Below are 13,954 nucleotides of genomic sequence, written 5' to 3' on the forward strand. Positions count from 1 at the left end.
GGAATATAGCAGGTTCAAAAAAATTACATTTACAATTCTGACAGTGACATAATACTGCTGAAAAAAACTTTACTAATGTACATTTCCCACCAACAGCATGCGAGAGTCATTCCTTAGGTCTTCAATGACACTACGGATTATTGATCCTTTAAAATATTTTTTTATCTATTGACATAAACCCAAATCACTCTAATTCTCAACTTCCCTAATTAATAATATGGTTGGGAAAGCTTTCATGTGGTCACTGCATACCTGCATTACCGATCATATTCCCTGCCTATTTTTTTCTCCCGAATTGAGTTTCAGTTATTCATTTGTAGGAGCTCTTTATATATGCTCTGGACATTACTTCTTTATTTTTAAATCTCAATTTCTCCTGGTCTATTAGCTGCATTCTAACAATGTAATGGGGAAGAAGGAGTATTCTGTGGTATGAATTTATCATTTTTCATTTGTCAAACCTGTTAAGATAACAACTAAATCAGATACAAGTACTGAGAGATAGTATCTAACATATATTTTTTTCTCATAACCAATTTTTATTTTTTTTAAAGATCCTATTTGAGAGATAAAGAGAGAAAGAATGAATGGGGAGAGAGGCAGAGAAAGACGCAGACTCCACACTGAGCAGGGAGTCCAATGCAGGGCTTGATCCCAGAACCCTAAGATCATGACTCCAGCTGAAGTCAGACACTTAACTGACGGAGCCACCCAGGTGCCCTCCAGATAACCAATTGTTCTAACATTACTTCTGAATATATATTCTTGCCACACTGATCCAAACGCCACATTCATCATTAATTTAATTCCTGTAACATATGGTCTACTTTCCAGAGTCCCTACTCTGTTCACTGATCTATCTATTTCAGATATTTTCACATCAGATTTTAGGTGGATCTTTTAAAATTAGGTGGGACTCCAGAGGGGAGTCTGGAAACCAAGTTTAACAGAGGAACCCAGTATCCATTGGGCAGGTTATCTGGCCTGTCTACTGATAAGATAAATATTTTCCACTATGTTCTTGGGTAATTTGCCAGTTTATAACAGGTTTCTTTTTGTTTTTGTTTTCAACTATGGTCAGTTCCTCTTTCTGGCTAATCTAATCATTTAGTATAGATAAGGAAGATCATAATCATAAGACATGGTAATTGTGGACTAAAGTAATATAGTATCAGCTTCCTGATAGCTTTAGCTATATGTTTGTGCCACTATATCCAGCAGTATACCACAAAAAAGGAACTGTAAAAAAAAAGGGGGAGAGGAAATGCTTTCAGATTTAGATATTTTTGATAATATGAAACAATCTTGGTTCACTGGAGAATCTAGTGAAAACAGACATTTAAAGAAATGTGTAAACATTCCACTATACAATACTTTTAAGGCATAATTAGAAAAGAACACCCAAAACAAAAGATACTATATGTCTCAAAAAATCAGTCAGCTGACTTACCCTGGGAAACTGTACTGAATAGCGCAGGATCAATAGCTGGAATAGTCTGCGGAGTAGGCTGGATAGTATTACTTGCTACACCTGCATCAGAAAACCACAAATGAGCATAAAAATTATAACTCTTAATTATACACTAGGAAAATATTTAAAGGATCATGAAGGAATTTTCATTTCCTAATTACTTTTTTGAAATCTTAATGAATTTTAATCTGACACATTTATTTGATGTTAGAGCCTGGTAAAGAAAATATGCAGAAAAATATATTCTGAGTGTTTACATACACACATGTCTAATGTAGATGGTGGCATGTCTGCATACTATACTATTTCATGCATTTTTCACTTACTAAGCTTTAGCAGTAATTCTCAATTAATGTTACATATACACATGTGTATATATACATGTATATACATGTATATATACACAAATTCATTTACAGAAAAAGTTAAAGAAGTGTAACTCCAAAGTCAGGTGACACACAAGTTTTAAAATGACCAATTCAATGACTATCTTTTGCTTGATTTTGGTAAGTGCTAACCAAATATATTAAAGGATCACCATCCAACATTAACTGTCCCCTCAAAACTTACTTTTAAAAAGACATAATTACATTTAAAAAAAAAATGGAATGCAAGATTTGAGAGGCATCCTCAGAGACTACCTAGTCAAGCCTAGTGCATTGAAGGAGCTGTGTCTAAACCATAAGTAGGTGATGATATATTTCTTGTATAATGTTAAAAAAAAAAAAAGGTAAGTCTACAACCTGCTTACAAATCATTCTAGATATCAAGCCATCCCTTGCTAAGTAATTGTGTTTCTGGCTAAATTAAAATTTTCAAACAAATCTCTTTCTCTATAGAGAAGGAGTACTTTTATTGACCAGTGTACTGTATTAACTTTTAAATGCTTATTAGTACATCTTCATGTAATTAATTAAGTAGGCACTATTAATTAACAAGAACAACACAGAATTTGCAGAGAGAAAATTCAGTTATGTAGTAAAATTTTATTTGAGCAATATTAAAAAAATAAGTGGTCCGTATTTTATCAAGAACTTCTCTGGTCATAGTCATTCACCTAAGGCTTGAACTGACAGCACAGGCTGCTAAACACGCCTCAAGCAGCAGTAAGAAGATGCTGCTTCCATTTGTCTTGATGTACACGAGCCAAGGACTGTCCCTTAGGCAGCCATCATGACATGTTCTCATGGGGGCCTAGTGTACAGGCCCAACATAAGCTCATAAATACTTGTTAAATTAGTAAAAGTAGCTCTTAGTTTATGTTATTCATTTATTTTTTTAAGATGCCAAAATCTGTTTTTCTTTCTTTCCGGATCTGGAAAGGTCTCATTTGTCAGTTCACAAGTGGACAGCAGCTCCAAAAACTGCAATATGTTGGGAGTAATGTGACCATAAAAACATTCATGTGGAAGAGTAGAACTGTGTTGGAAATTTCTTCCTTTTTATTATTTAACAAAAAAGAAGTGTCAACAAATAACTTCTGGTTAACTTTTAAGAAGATGGTTACATAGCCCATTAAATGGGATTAATACACATTTAAGAATTAAACATTACAAGATTTCTAATTAAGTACTGAATTTAAATTGTTCTATAGTCTACATAGTCTGGGAATTTTGAAAAGGAAGAAATGGGTATTGGTTAAAAAACTAGAGAAGATTATCCAGAATTACAATTAAAAAAGACCCCTTAAGGGAGTAGCATTTGGAGAGGCAGAGAAAAAGGGAGAAAGCCACACTATCTACAAGGAACACTATAAGCAAAGTCAAGAAAATAGGAGGATTGGGCTGAGTAAAACCTCAGTATAATCAATGGAAAAGAGCACTGACAGAAATGGTCAGGACAAAATATTAACAACTTTGGAAACTGTATAGCAGGAAAACTCAAATGCAGTTCTTCTCATACATGAAAGAACAATAGAAGAGCTAAGTTTTTAATCTACATATGATAAGCTGTATTTATAATCAAAAGGCCAGCATTAATTATAACATAATTCTAATATTTAACCTATTTAGGTTTATTACTGAGATCTTCTTCCTCAATATTTATAGGCTGTAGAAAGCATGTGTTTCAAGAGAAAGGACAAACCGTCCATTCGATCGCCTCCATCCAATCGTCCACAGTGGTGAAAGCTCAGAGGCCAACACTCGGCCTGCTGAAACAATCGCTCTCGCGGCCCTCCTCGCAGCCCGTGCTTTTTTGTGGAAGAACTAAAAACTGTATATTAGTACATACTATTCTTTTCAGCTATCTTGAGGATTTCCCTTTGATAAAAGTGCATCCTGGATCTTTATATGAGGGAAAGTAAATCAATCTTAAAGTGAGTAAGAGGGGAAACATCTGCTATATTTATAAACTAAAAATGTTATTTCATTTGCTGTTAGCCAACTGAGAGCCTATTTTTTTAAACTGTTTTAAATATAATAGAAAAAAGTAGATGGTTACATAGCCCATGTTTTAAATGTAACAGAAATTTAAATCTGCCAGCTAAGAGGAGATTCCAATATCTCAAACTAATTTTAAGGGGCAAAATATTGTGACAAAAGGAGATTCTGATTTAACAGAGATTTAGTTCCTTGGAGGAAGAGACACAGAAAGGAGGCGCCAAAAACACGAAATCAGAAAGATGTGGGTTCAAATTCTAGTTCTGTCACTATAAGTATGTTTATGTGCTTATTTTCATGGGGTAATTCCTTAATTTCTTTCCAGTGTGTAAATTAGGGATAGCAATATCTAATATAGTTAATACAGTTGCTTAAAATTAATTTATAAAATAGCTATGATAATTTTGTAAATGCTAAGCCTGTAAGAGTGTATATAAAGTAACAAGACAGGACCTCATCTAAAGAAGTTCCAAGGTTTTTGGTTTTATGTGCTCACTCAGAGGAATAAAAAAGAAAAACAAACAAACAAACACAACAAGGCTCAAGCCACAGTTAGCTGGAGCAAGATGAACTGTTCATGCCAGAAAACTTTCTAATAGAAGACTACCTCCTCAATATCTAAGTCTTTGTATGTCAAGGATATTCTAAGCAGGACATACTGTCTGTTAGTGTGAACATATGAAACTATTAAGATGTTATCACTTATATAAAAGTAGCAATTTCATATTTTTTCACCCAAATACAGCCCTCCCAGAAGTAAGCTTTCTCTCTTCTATATACACACTGTATAACTATATATAAAATATATGTATGTGTGTGCTTGTACCAGAATTTTGCCATACAATATGTTGTCTAACATGGTAGCGCTTTTAGGCAACTTTTTTTTAAGGTCAATATCCTATCCCCAAAGGTGACACTTCCCTTGATTCACAAAATGATTTTAAGTGTTCATTAGCTTGCTCTTAAATACCCTGTATTTGGCACAGAGATAGGAAGGAAGAGGGAAAAAAGGAAAAGGAAGCTAATTTGCTGAACACTGATTTTGTGATTAGGCACAGTTAGTAGTGAATTTTCAAACTTTTTCTCTAATAATTAAAATCACCATGAGAATATGATTTAATTTCATTTTAGAAAGAGGCAAAACCTAGGTTGAGAAGCTGCATAACATCTGAGTTTGTGGTTTAGAAAGGAGCAGGAACTAATAACCAACACTGTTTCACTTCAAAGTGCATTTTATTCTCACTTTGCCCTTCTATAAATATGGTGTGTCAGAGGCTCACCTCTGTTTAAATTCACTAGAAGAGAGTAGTATTTATCTAAGGCAAATGCATCTAAGTAGCTGGTATTGCTTAAATTAATAAGTGATAAGTAAGTAATTGCTTATATTAATAAGTAAATTCACTAGAAGAGAGTAGTATTTATCTAAGGCAGATGCATCTAAGTAGCTGGTATTGCTTATATTAATCTACACTGGAAATACTGGAAATAAAATATAATAGTGTTCTGTGAGATTTTACTTACAAAACAAACTCAAATTGGTTTGTCTAATAAACTCAACATACAGACCATAAAGCAAAGCAAAGTCAGAGTAAAATATATAGAATGATGACACAAAAGAGATCAGTGTTAAAATAATCACATTCATCAATATTCTTCAAGACAAAAGTAATAGCCATATTTGCAGATAATACAAAGTTAAAGGTTTGAAAATAGGAGGAAAGAAACTAATAAAAACTGGTGCTATGGTAGTCAAGTAGAAAACTTAAATGCTATGCAACTCATGCAAAATCACCTAAACTGAGGCTGAAAATTTCAAAGTTAGTAATGGTGTGGTACTTAATAGAAACCTTAGAAATTAGGGCTCAAAGGATGATTTTCATCCTATGAATTAACTATTTTGAAATGTTTGTACAGTTTACTACCACAGATTACATTTATGCTGAGATAAAAGAAATATTTTAAGAATAATTTTTGGAAAAACTTCAAGATGCAAATTATGGCTTTAAATGCCCTTCTATTTGAAGGTAAGGGCAACACTTTGTCAATAATACAAGTAGATGGAACAGTATCTGCAGTTTTAAATATTATCTTTTATTTACTGACACCGACTGGTTACTAGAGACTAGTGTGGTTAGATCTTTTCCATGAGAAACAGCCATACAATGCTGATTTATTCAAAGTAGCTATCACTTCCCTTTTTTCCTTCAGTCAAGTGTTTATAATATTAAAAGAATGAACCCACACCCCTTCTTTTCAGTTATCTGTGATTCCACTGCTACAGAGACTGTGTGCCTCAATGTCTGCTCCCTTCATTAATAGTATCTACGTTTAGGGTAGAGATTGGGTCCTAAGGAAATAAGGCAAGAAAAATCAAATCTTGCTGACACAGTGGGACACTGATCAAAACATACTATAACAGAAGACCCGCATACCTCAGGGCTACTCTTGAACAGTGAAGGGTGAAGGGCAAGGTAACAGACGGGAAGAAAGAGAAAATAGCACCACACACGAAAAGCACAGAAGCTATTCTTAGTAAAAAAATATAAAGTTTACAGTAATGTTTGGTCATTCCTCAAAAAAACAAAAGGACAATTAACATTCAAACTTCAACAAAAAGGATGTAACAGTGTTTTGTGGGCTCAAATAGAATTTAAAGATCTTATCATGCTTTATGATCATCATGCTTAGGCATAAACACACTATGAAGTGCAGTCCTCATTTATGAGAGGAGAGTTCAAAACTTGTTAAGCTTTCATTTCCTACCTGTGCTGTGAGGCACTTCTGCTGGCGTATTAGCAGGAGCGTGCGCGCCGGGAGGAATCTGTATCCCAGTGAAGCTGCTTGATGGCATGCTGCTTGGATCATAAGCTGAAGAGGACGGCTGAGGTGGCTGAGTCGGCAGGGACGTTGCTCCAGCATCTTCGTTTTCTTCAACATCTATGGTATAACATAGATGTAAAGTTAAACTAGGTATTTTGAAAGAAAAACGCCAAACATTCTTATTTTGCTATACAGACAGGACAAACAGATGTTTGGATGCAATTCTATTTAATGCAATTGATAAGCAGGCTCTAGCTCTTAAAATAATAGTTTTGTTTTCTTTCCTTAAATCACTTAATTGTGCCTGACAATATGATTGTCACTTCAAGGTAACACTTTATAATTCTACAAAATCTTTTCTTTAAGCTTATGATAAATGATATTTTTGGCAAAACATGTCACATTTATACTATCCATAGCCTATTTTTCTGACAGCTGCCCTTTACTCTATTCATCATTCAACAAGCCATTAAATGATTACCTATGTGTTTGCTGTTCAAAGTATTAGGTTAATCAACAAAAACAAAGGAATGAGATTTCACAAAGCTACCTGCATAGAAAGGAATAATAAGAGAATTTGTGTAGAATCACTTCTCGGCCTTTTGGCTAAGATTAAGTGTAGAGACTTTGTGTTTTTAAGTTCTGAAATTCAGACTTAAAATATACTATCTTACTGGCTGAATTTGAAAGCTACTCTGGGAAAATTAAATAGTGACAGTCTATTTAAAATGACAGTCATTTTTGGGAATCCTCATAATTTAAAATGTAAGTGAGAGCAATCAGTTTATTTCCTATCAAATTTTTAAATAAGTTTTTTTGTTTGATAATATATTACATATTCAATGTAGATAATTTTAATCAACCAAAATAAACCTATCTATTCCGAGATACACATTTTACTAAGTAACCTTGTAGATGTATTTATACTTTATATACACTAAAGTAATTTTCTCCTATTATTAGAGAACTCTAACATTTATATGTCCTGGGAAGGAGCCCCTCCCTCTACTTTTTAAAGGCATTAGAAAGTGACTAAAAGCTGGTAGAAACTAGAGTAAAGATGGTCTTTTGGAGAGAAAATCTCATCAGGTAAGGTTTGCTTTCATGGGGGTTTTCACCTGCATGCACTCAACAATCTGTGCAAAAGAAAGAGGTGCAGAGAAGTGAGCCTTGAAGTGTGTGTATAAACCCCAACTAAATACTGTATGACCCTGAACTATGCATGCACACTCCACGGGGATTCTAGAGGCTCCTAGTGAGAGCAAGAGCCTTAAAGCTGAAAGAAAGACAGGCAATGTTTGAGTCCAGGCATGTTAACTTCCTGCTAGAACAAGAACCAAGAACTTGGAAGAGGAAGATGAGAAAATGCAGGGGAGCTACAAGATGTTATCAACAATAAAAATTAATAGAAACATGGGGTGGGTGGGTGGGAAGATGATTCTCAAATGACCTAGATATCAAAATTAGCAAAAAAAAAAAAATCACATTAAAGCGGGTACTATAAATATGTTCAAGGACACAGAGAAAGAAGTAGTCATAATGAATGAAAGAGGAAAAACTCGGGGGACCTGGGTGGCTCAGTTGGTTAAGCAATTGACTTCGGCTTAGGTCACGATCCTGGAGTCCTGGAATCAAGTCCCACATTGGACTCCCTGCTGGGTGGGGAGTCGTCTTCTCCCTCTGACCTCTCCCCTCTCTTGCTCTCTCTCTCTCTTCGCAAATAAATAAAATCTAAAAAAAAAAAAAAAAAACCTTAAAAAAAAAAAAAAAGAAAGAAAGAGGAAAAACTCACTGGAGGCGGGGGAAGGGAAAAAAACTGTAAGAGGAGACAAAAACAGATGGAACTAACAGAAGACAAATGATAAAAATGACAGAATTAAATCTAGGATTAGCAGTAATTACATTAAATGGACCAAACACTATTTTGAAGGCTGATGTTGACAGACTAAACAAACATATGAACAAAACCCAAATCAAGAAACACCTATATACTTTAAGACTCAGACATGCTTTAGTAAAAGGATAAACTATTAAATACCAAGCAGACAAAAGCTGAAGTAGCTAAATCCAGTAACAGACACATAACTGTCTCTCTTTGCAGATAACATGGTTATTTACAAAGAAACTCCCAAGAAATCTAGAAAACCACCACCAGAATAGTAAATTTAGCAAGGTTGTGCAATACAACATCATTATACAAAAATCAATTATATTTCATACACTAAAAGTAAACAAGGGAATGAAAAAAAAACAAATACTTGGAAACAAATTTTAACCAAAGAGGCAAAAAATCTCTACTTTGGAAAAATACAAAATACTAATCAATAAAAATTAATGGAGGCTTAATAAATGGAAAGATACACCATATTCATGTAACGAAAGACTCAATTTTGTTAAGGTACCCATTCTCCCTAAAGTGATCTATAAATTCAGTGCAGTATCAAACCTAAGTTTGTTTTTTATTTAATAGAAACTGAAAAACCTACTCCAAATTTATGTTGAAATCAAAGGACATAGAATAGCTAAGAACATCTTGAGAAAGAAGACAAGAGTTGGAGAACTTATGCCACCTGACTCCAAGGTTTATTGTAAAAAGGTGGAGGGCTGTGTGCCATTGGTCCCAACTAGAAAAATATACCAACGTAATTGAATAGAATCCAGAAACAGAATCATATTTAAAAGGTTAATTGAATTTTTGACAGAGGAACCGAAGAAATTCAACAAGGAAAGGAAAATGCTTAACAAATGGTGCTGGAATAACAGGCTATCCTTATGGAGGAAAGAATCCTGAATCCAGCCTACCTCACACTGTATGCATGAAAAAATTTAAGGTCTTTCACAAACAAAAGTAACAGCTCCAATGGTAAGTCTTCAGGATTAAAAATATGAAAGAATTTTTAAGGTAGAGATAGACAGAGATCTCATAAGACATAAGAAGTAGCCATAAAAATTTTAAAATTATAAACTACATTTTGCCAGGATTAAAGATTTTTGGTAATTAAAAGAAGGTAAGAAAACAAGTAGGGAAGCAATAGACTAGTAGTAAATATTTGTAAAACATGCATCTAACAAAGAACTTATATGCATAATTTGTAAATAATTCAATAATAAAATGACAGACAACCCATGAAAAACGGTCAAGTTTGTTAATGGTCACAGTAGTACTCACAACAACTGAAAGGTAGAAACAACCAAAATGTTCTTCAATGGATGAATAAATACAATGTGTATAGGCATACAATGGAATATTATTCAGCGTTTGAAAAGAAATTCTAAAACATCTTGTAACATGGATGAACCCTGAAGACATTACAATAAATGAAATAGGCCAGTCACAAAAGGACCAATACTGTCTGATTCCATGTACATGAGGTACCTAGAGACAAAGACAGAAAACATTACAGTGGTGACCAGAGGCTAGGAATGGATAGGGTAAAGGGGACTTACAGTTTAATGGGTATAGAGTTTCAATTTGAGAAGATAAAAATATTCTGGAGTTAGATGGTGGTGACAGGCTGAATAAGATGAATGTGCTTTTTATGCCACTGAGCTGTACATTTAAATGATTAAAATAGTAAACTTTGTTATGTATAATTTACCACAACAAAAAAGAATGGGCAAAAGATTTAAACAGACACTTCACAAATAAATATATATGAACATCCAGTAAACACATATAACAGAGTTCAGTATCATTTAGCCATTGGGGGAAAATGCTAATTAAATCACAATGAAAAACCACTATATATGAATCAGAATGGCTAAATTTAAAAATACTGACGATACGAGGTGCTAGCAAGGATACAGAGTGACAGACTCTAATGCATGGCTGATGAAAGTATAAATGGTACACTGACTTCAGAAAATGGTTTGGGATATCTATCTATCTATCTATCTATATAGATACATGAGAAAATGTCTATCTATAAAAATCTATCTATATAGATAGATAGATAGATATCCCAACAATTTTATTCTAGTTATTGACCCAGCAGGATGAAACACACGCCACCTCTTTACATATAATGTGAAGTATGTCTAAAAACCAAATGCATTTAAATGTCAAGCAGCTTAATTCATCATAACCTCAAACTAGAAACAGCCACAATATTCACTGGCAGATGAGCTGATAAACAAATTATGGCATCCATACTACAGAACACTACTCGGCAGTAAAAAAGAGTGGACTATTGCCACACAAGACACCAATGAATCTCACACATACAGTGTTGAAAGAAGTTGGGTGCAAAACACCACCATGGGATTCCATTTACACAATGTTCTCAATCAGACAGAACTAACTTTTGATTAAACAAACAACTAAATCAGTTGTTTCTCAAGGTGGGAATGGACTGGGAAAGAGTATGAGGTAATTTGGGGGAATAATGGAAATGTTTTTTATTTAGAGGGTGTGAGTGTCAAAAGTCACTGAGTCACTGAATTATATACTAAGCAAACAGTAAACTTTAATTTGTATCAGTAGATGTTAAAGACTGTGGGGTAATTTTTTATTAAAAACAGGGTACTTGGGGCGCCTGGGTGGCTCAGTGGGTTAAGCCGCTGCCTTCGGCTCAGGTCATGATCTCAGGGTCCTGGGATCGAGTCCCACATCGGGCTCTCTGCTCGGCGGGGAGCCTGCTTCCCTCTCTCTCTCTCTCTCTCTCTCTCTCTGCCAGCCTCTCTACCTACCTGTGATCTCTCTCTGTCAAATAAATAAATAAAATCTTTAAAAAAAAAAAAAAAACCAGGGTACTTACATGGTCTCAAAAGGACTTATTCCCCAGTAACTTATTAGTAACAAAACAGCTTATTGATAACAAAAAGAAAATCATTTTAAAGTGTAATAACCCAGAGAATACCACATTACTTGAGTGATCAGTTAATATGACCAATATTTCACCAATATTATACAACCTTCCAATGTTGACATAGGAAACATAATCTCATCCTGGTGTATTTCTGCTAAGCAGGTAACTGTAATCTAATTATGAGGCAACATTAGGCAAACCCAAATTGAGGGACAGTCTATAACTAACCTGTACTCTTCAAAAACACTGGGCCAAGAAACACCTAGAAAGGCTGAAGGACCATTCCAGGTTAAAGATAACTAAGGAGACATGAAAGTCAGATGCAGTGGTTAATCCTGGACTAGAGCCACAAAGGAGATTATTAAATCAACTGAACAGATTTGAATGAAGTACTGAGAAGCGAAAGAGCATTCTTCAACTCATTTTCAAATACTTCAGAAAGTATATATATATATATAAAATTATATCCTTCTGTAGAGCCATAAACCATTTCTGAGGAAGTACTGTAAAAAGCTATGACATTAACATTAGATTAGGGAACTTTAAGATTACATTTTAGATGACTAATATATTGGCTTATTTTATATCTCCTATGTTCTGCAATTACAGGTCTTAATTAGCAGCAAATATTTACTGAGACTAAAAAATGTTGAAGTTAACTGTATCTTAGGGTTTCCCCAAAGAGGGAAATTTTAAATTAGTAGAAATATGATAAAAAATATTACTTTTTTATTGAATATAGGTTAATAACAACCACTTAAAAATAGCATCATTTTGCAGATGCTGAGTTGACAGACATGTAAACCTAGAGTTTGAATGTTAACAGAATTCCCTTCAGTTGAGCCTTATGTTTTTCCTGGAACACTGTTTTTATACTAATCATATGGTTTCCTTATGTACTTTTTGATAATATGACTTAATTGCACACAGCAGTATTTTCAGAATTATCTTTCCCTTTTTTCTTACTCTAAGGTGTAATATCCATTCTTTTTATGGTTTTACTAGAAATTTAATTCCAGAATAACAGAGAATTAGACTTTTGTTAAACATAATACATTTTACCCCTAGAGTTAATTTAAGAACACAAGAGAATATAACGGTATACTCAGAAAAGAAGAATCAAGGTTTTGAAAAAGACTTTTCTCTTATACATTCAGATTAAGGACATAAACCATTTTAGAGCCATAAACCATTTATGAGCAGACACTGTTAGATGTTATGACATTAACACTTGATTAAATTACCAGGTTAGATTTTGTTCTTTTGAAAAAGCATACAGTGAAAATATTCTCCTTTAGATTTTAAAGGATTACTGGTATTCTGTAACTCCCAATTTTCTACTTAGAGGCTCTATAAAAACTGATTAAAAATAATGAAAGAAATTATAAGCTCCATGTAAGCTTAATTTTTGGAAAACATAACAAAAATTATATGTATTTAATTATCTACTAAGTTAGTATTATAAAAAGCCTAAAACAACCATATCACAACAGAAGAGTTCATGATAATTATTAAAATGTATACTTTCAAGGACATAAGTTGAAAATGTTAGTATTAGAAGTCACTGAAAGAATATCTAGAAAAATTAGCACTGATTATTTATTAGGCATATTAATATATCTAAAATGACACATCTGAAATGCTACTAAAGCCAAATATGTTTAAAACAAAAATATGTTATTTGCATGGTGTATTTAAGAATATATGTATAACCACATACAAGAAATATCTCCCAAATCAGATGTTAGAAGGTAATGATAAGTACAATATGATTATATTTACTACAAATATGTATGTGTAAAGGTTACTTAAATATCATCAGGTAAGAGAAGTGGTTCAGCTTCAATTTCCAATTTAATGTAATTACTGAATGTGAAGAAATGTTTCATCTTTGGCCTTAGTTCTTAAACTAGTCACCCTCCCTGGGTGAAGAAACATTTTACTTTGGCTTCATCTCTTGCTTTTAGGTTGACAACTCCAAAATTCTTTTATCCCAGAATTTTCTCCTGCAATCTTTAGATGAGTATATAATTGGCAGCTGGGAGTTCTGCATGTAGTAATCAAATGAGCATCTCAGTATCTTTTCTTGATTTTTCCCACCAAACCTGCTACCTTGTATTAGTCATTTCTTTACCTTGTATTAGTCATTTCTTTGAAAGGCTGGAAACTCAGGGATCATCATCCATTTCCTCCCTCATTAAAGTGTTCTATGTTCTACTGATTACATTTCCTTCTCTTTATCCCCATGTCAATATCTCACCCAGGCTTTTGTTTTATTATAATTTAGATCACTAATAGCCCCTGAATTCTTCTCACAATCTGCAGAATTATCTTTCTCCAATTCACTCTCAAAAATCACCCCCCCACACACACATATTTTACAGTCTTAGCCAGATCTCAATCTGCCTCCCTGCTGCTTTTGAAGTGTTTTTGTTTTGCTTTGTTTTTAAAAATTTGTACCATCCTTCCTTTTC

The 13,954-nt window shown here is 33.7% G+C and overlaps 1 protein-coding gene across 1 annotated transcript in view; it reads right to left on the bottom strand.

The window, feature by feature from the left end:
• Positions 1–13,954, bottom strand: part of VTA1 (vesicle trafficking 1) — a 62,891-nt gene that overhangs the window by 6,139 nt on the left and 42,798 nt on the right. Inside the window, exons 6-7 of the mRNA XM_032339359.1 lie at positions 6,616–6,789; positions 1,451–1,531 (exon numbers count right to left, since the gene is read on the bottom strand). Of these exons, the coding sequence (XP_032195250.1) occupies positions 1,451–1,531; positions 6,616–6,789 (255 nt within the window). The remainder of the gene's footprint in view (positions 1–1,450; positions 1,532–6,615; positions 6,790–13,954) is intronic.

The sequence above is a fragment of the Mustela erminea genome, chromosome 4 (assembly GCF_009829155.1).
Source record: "Mustela erminea isolate mMusErm1 chromosome 4, mMusErm1.Pri, whole genome shotgun sequence".
In the NCBI taxonomy this organism is placed as follows: domain Eukaryota; kingdom Metazoa; phylum Chordata; class Mammalia; order Carnivora; family Mustelidae; genus Mustela; species Mustela erminea.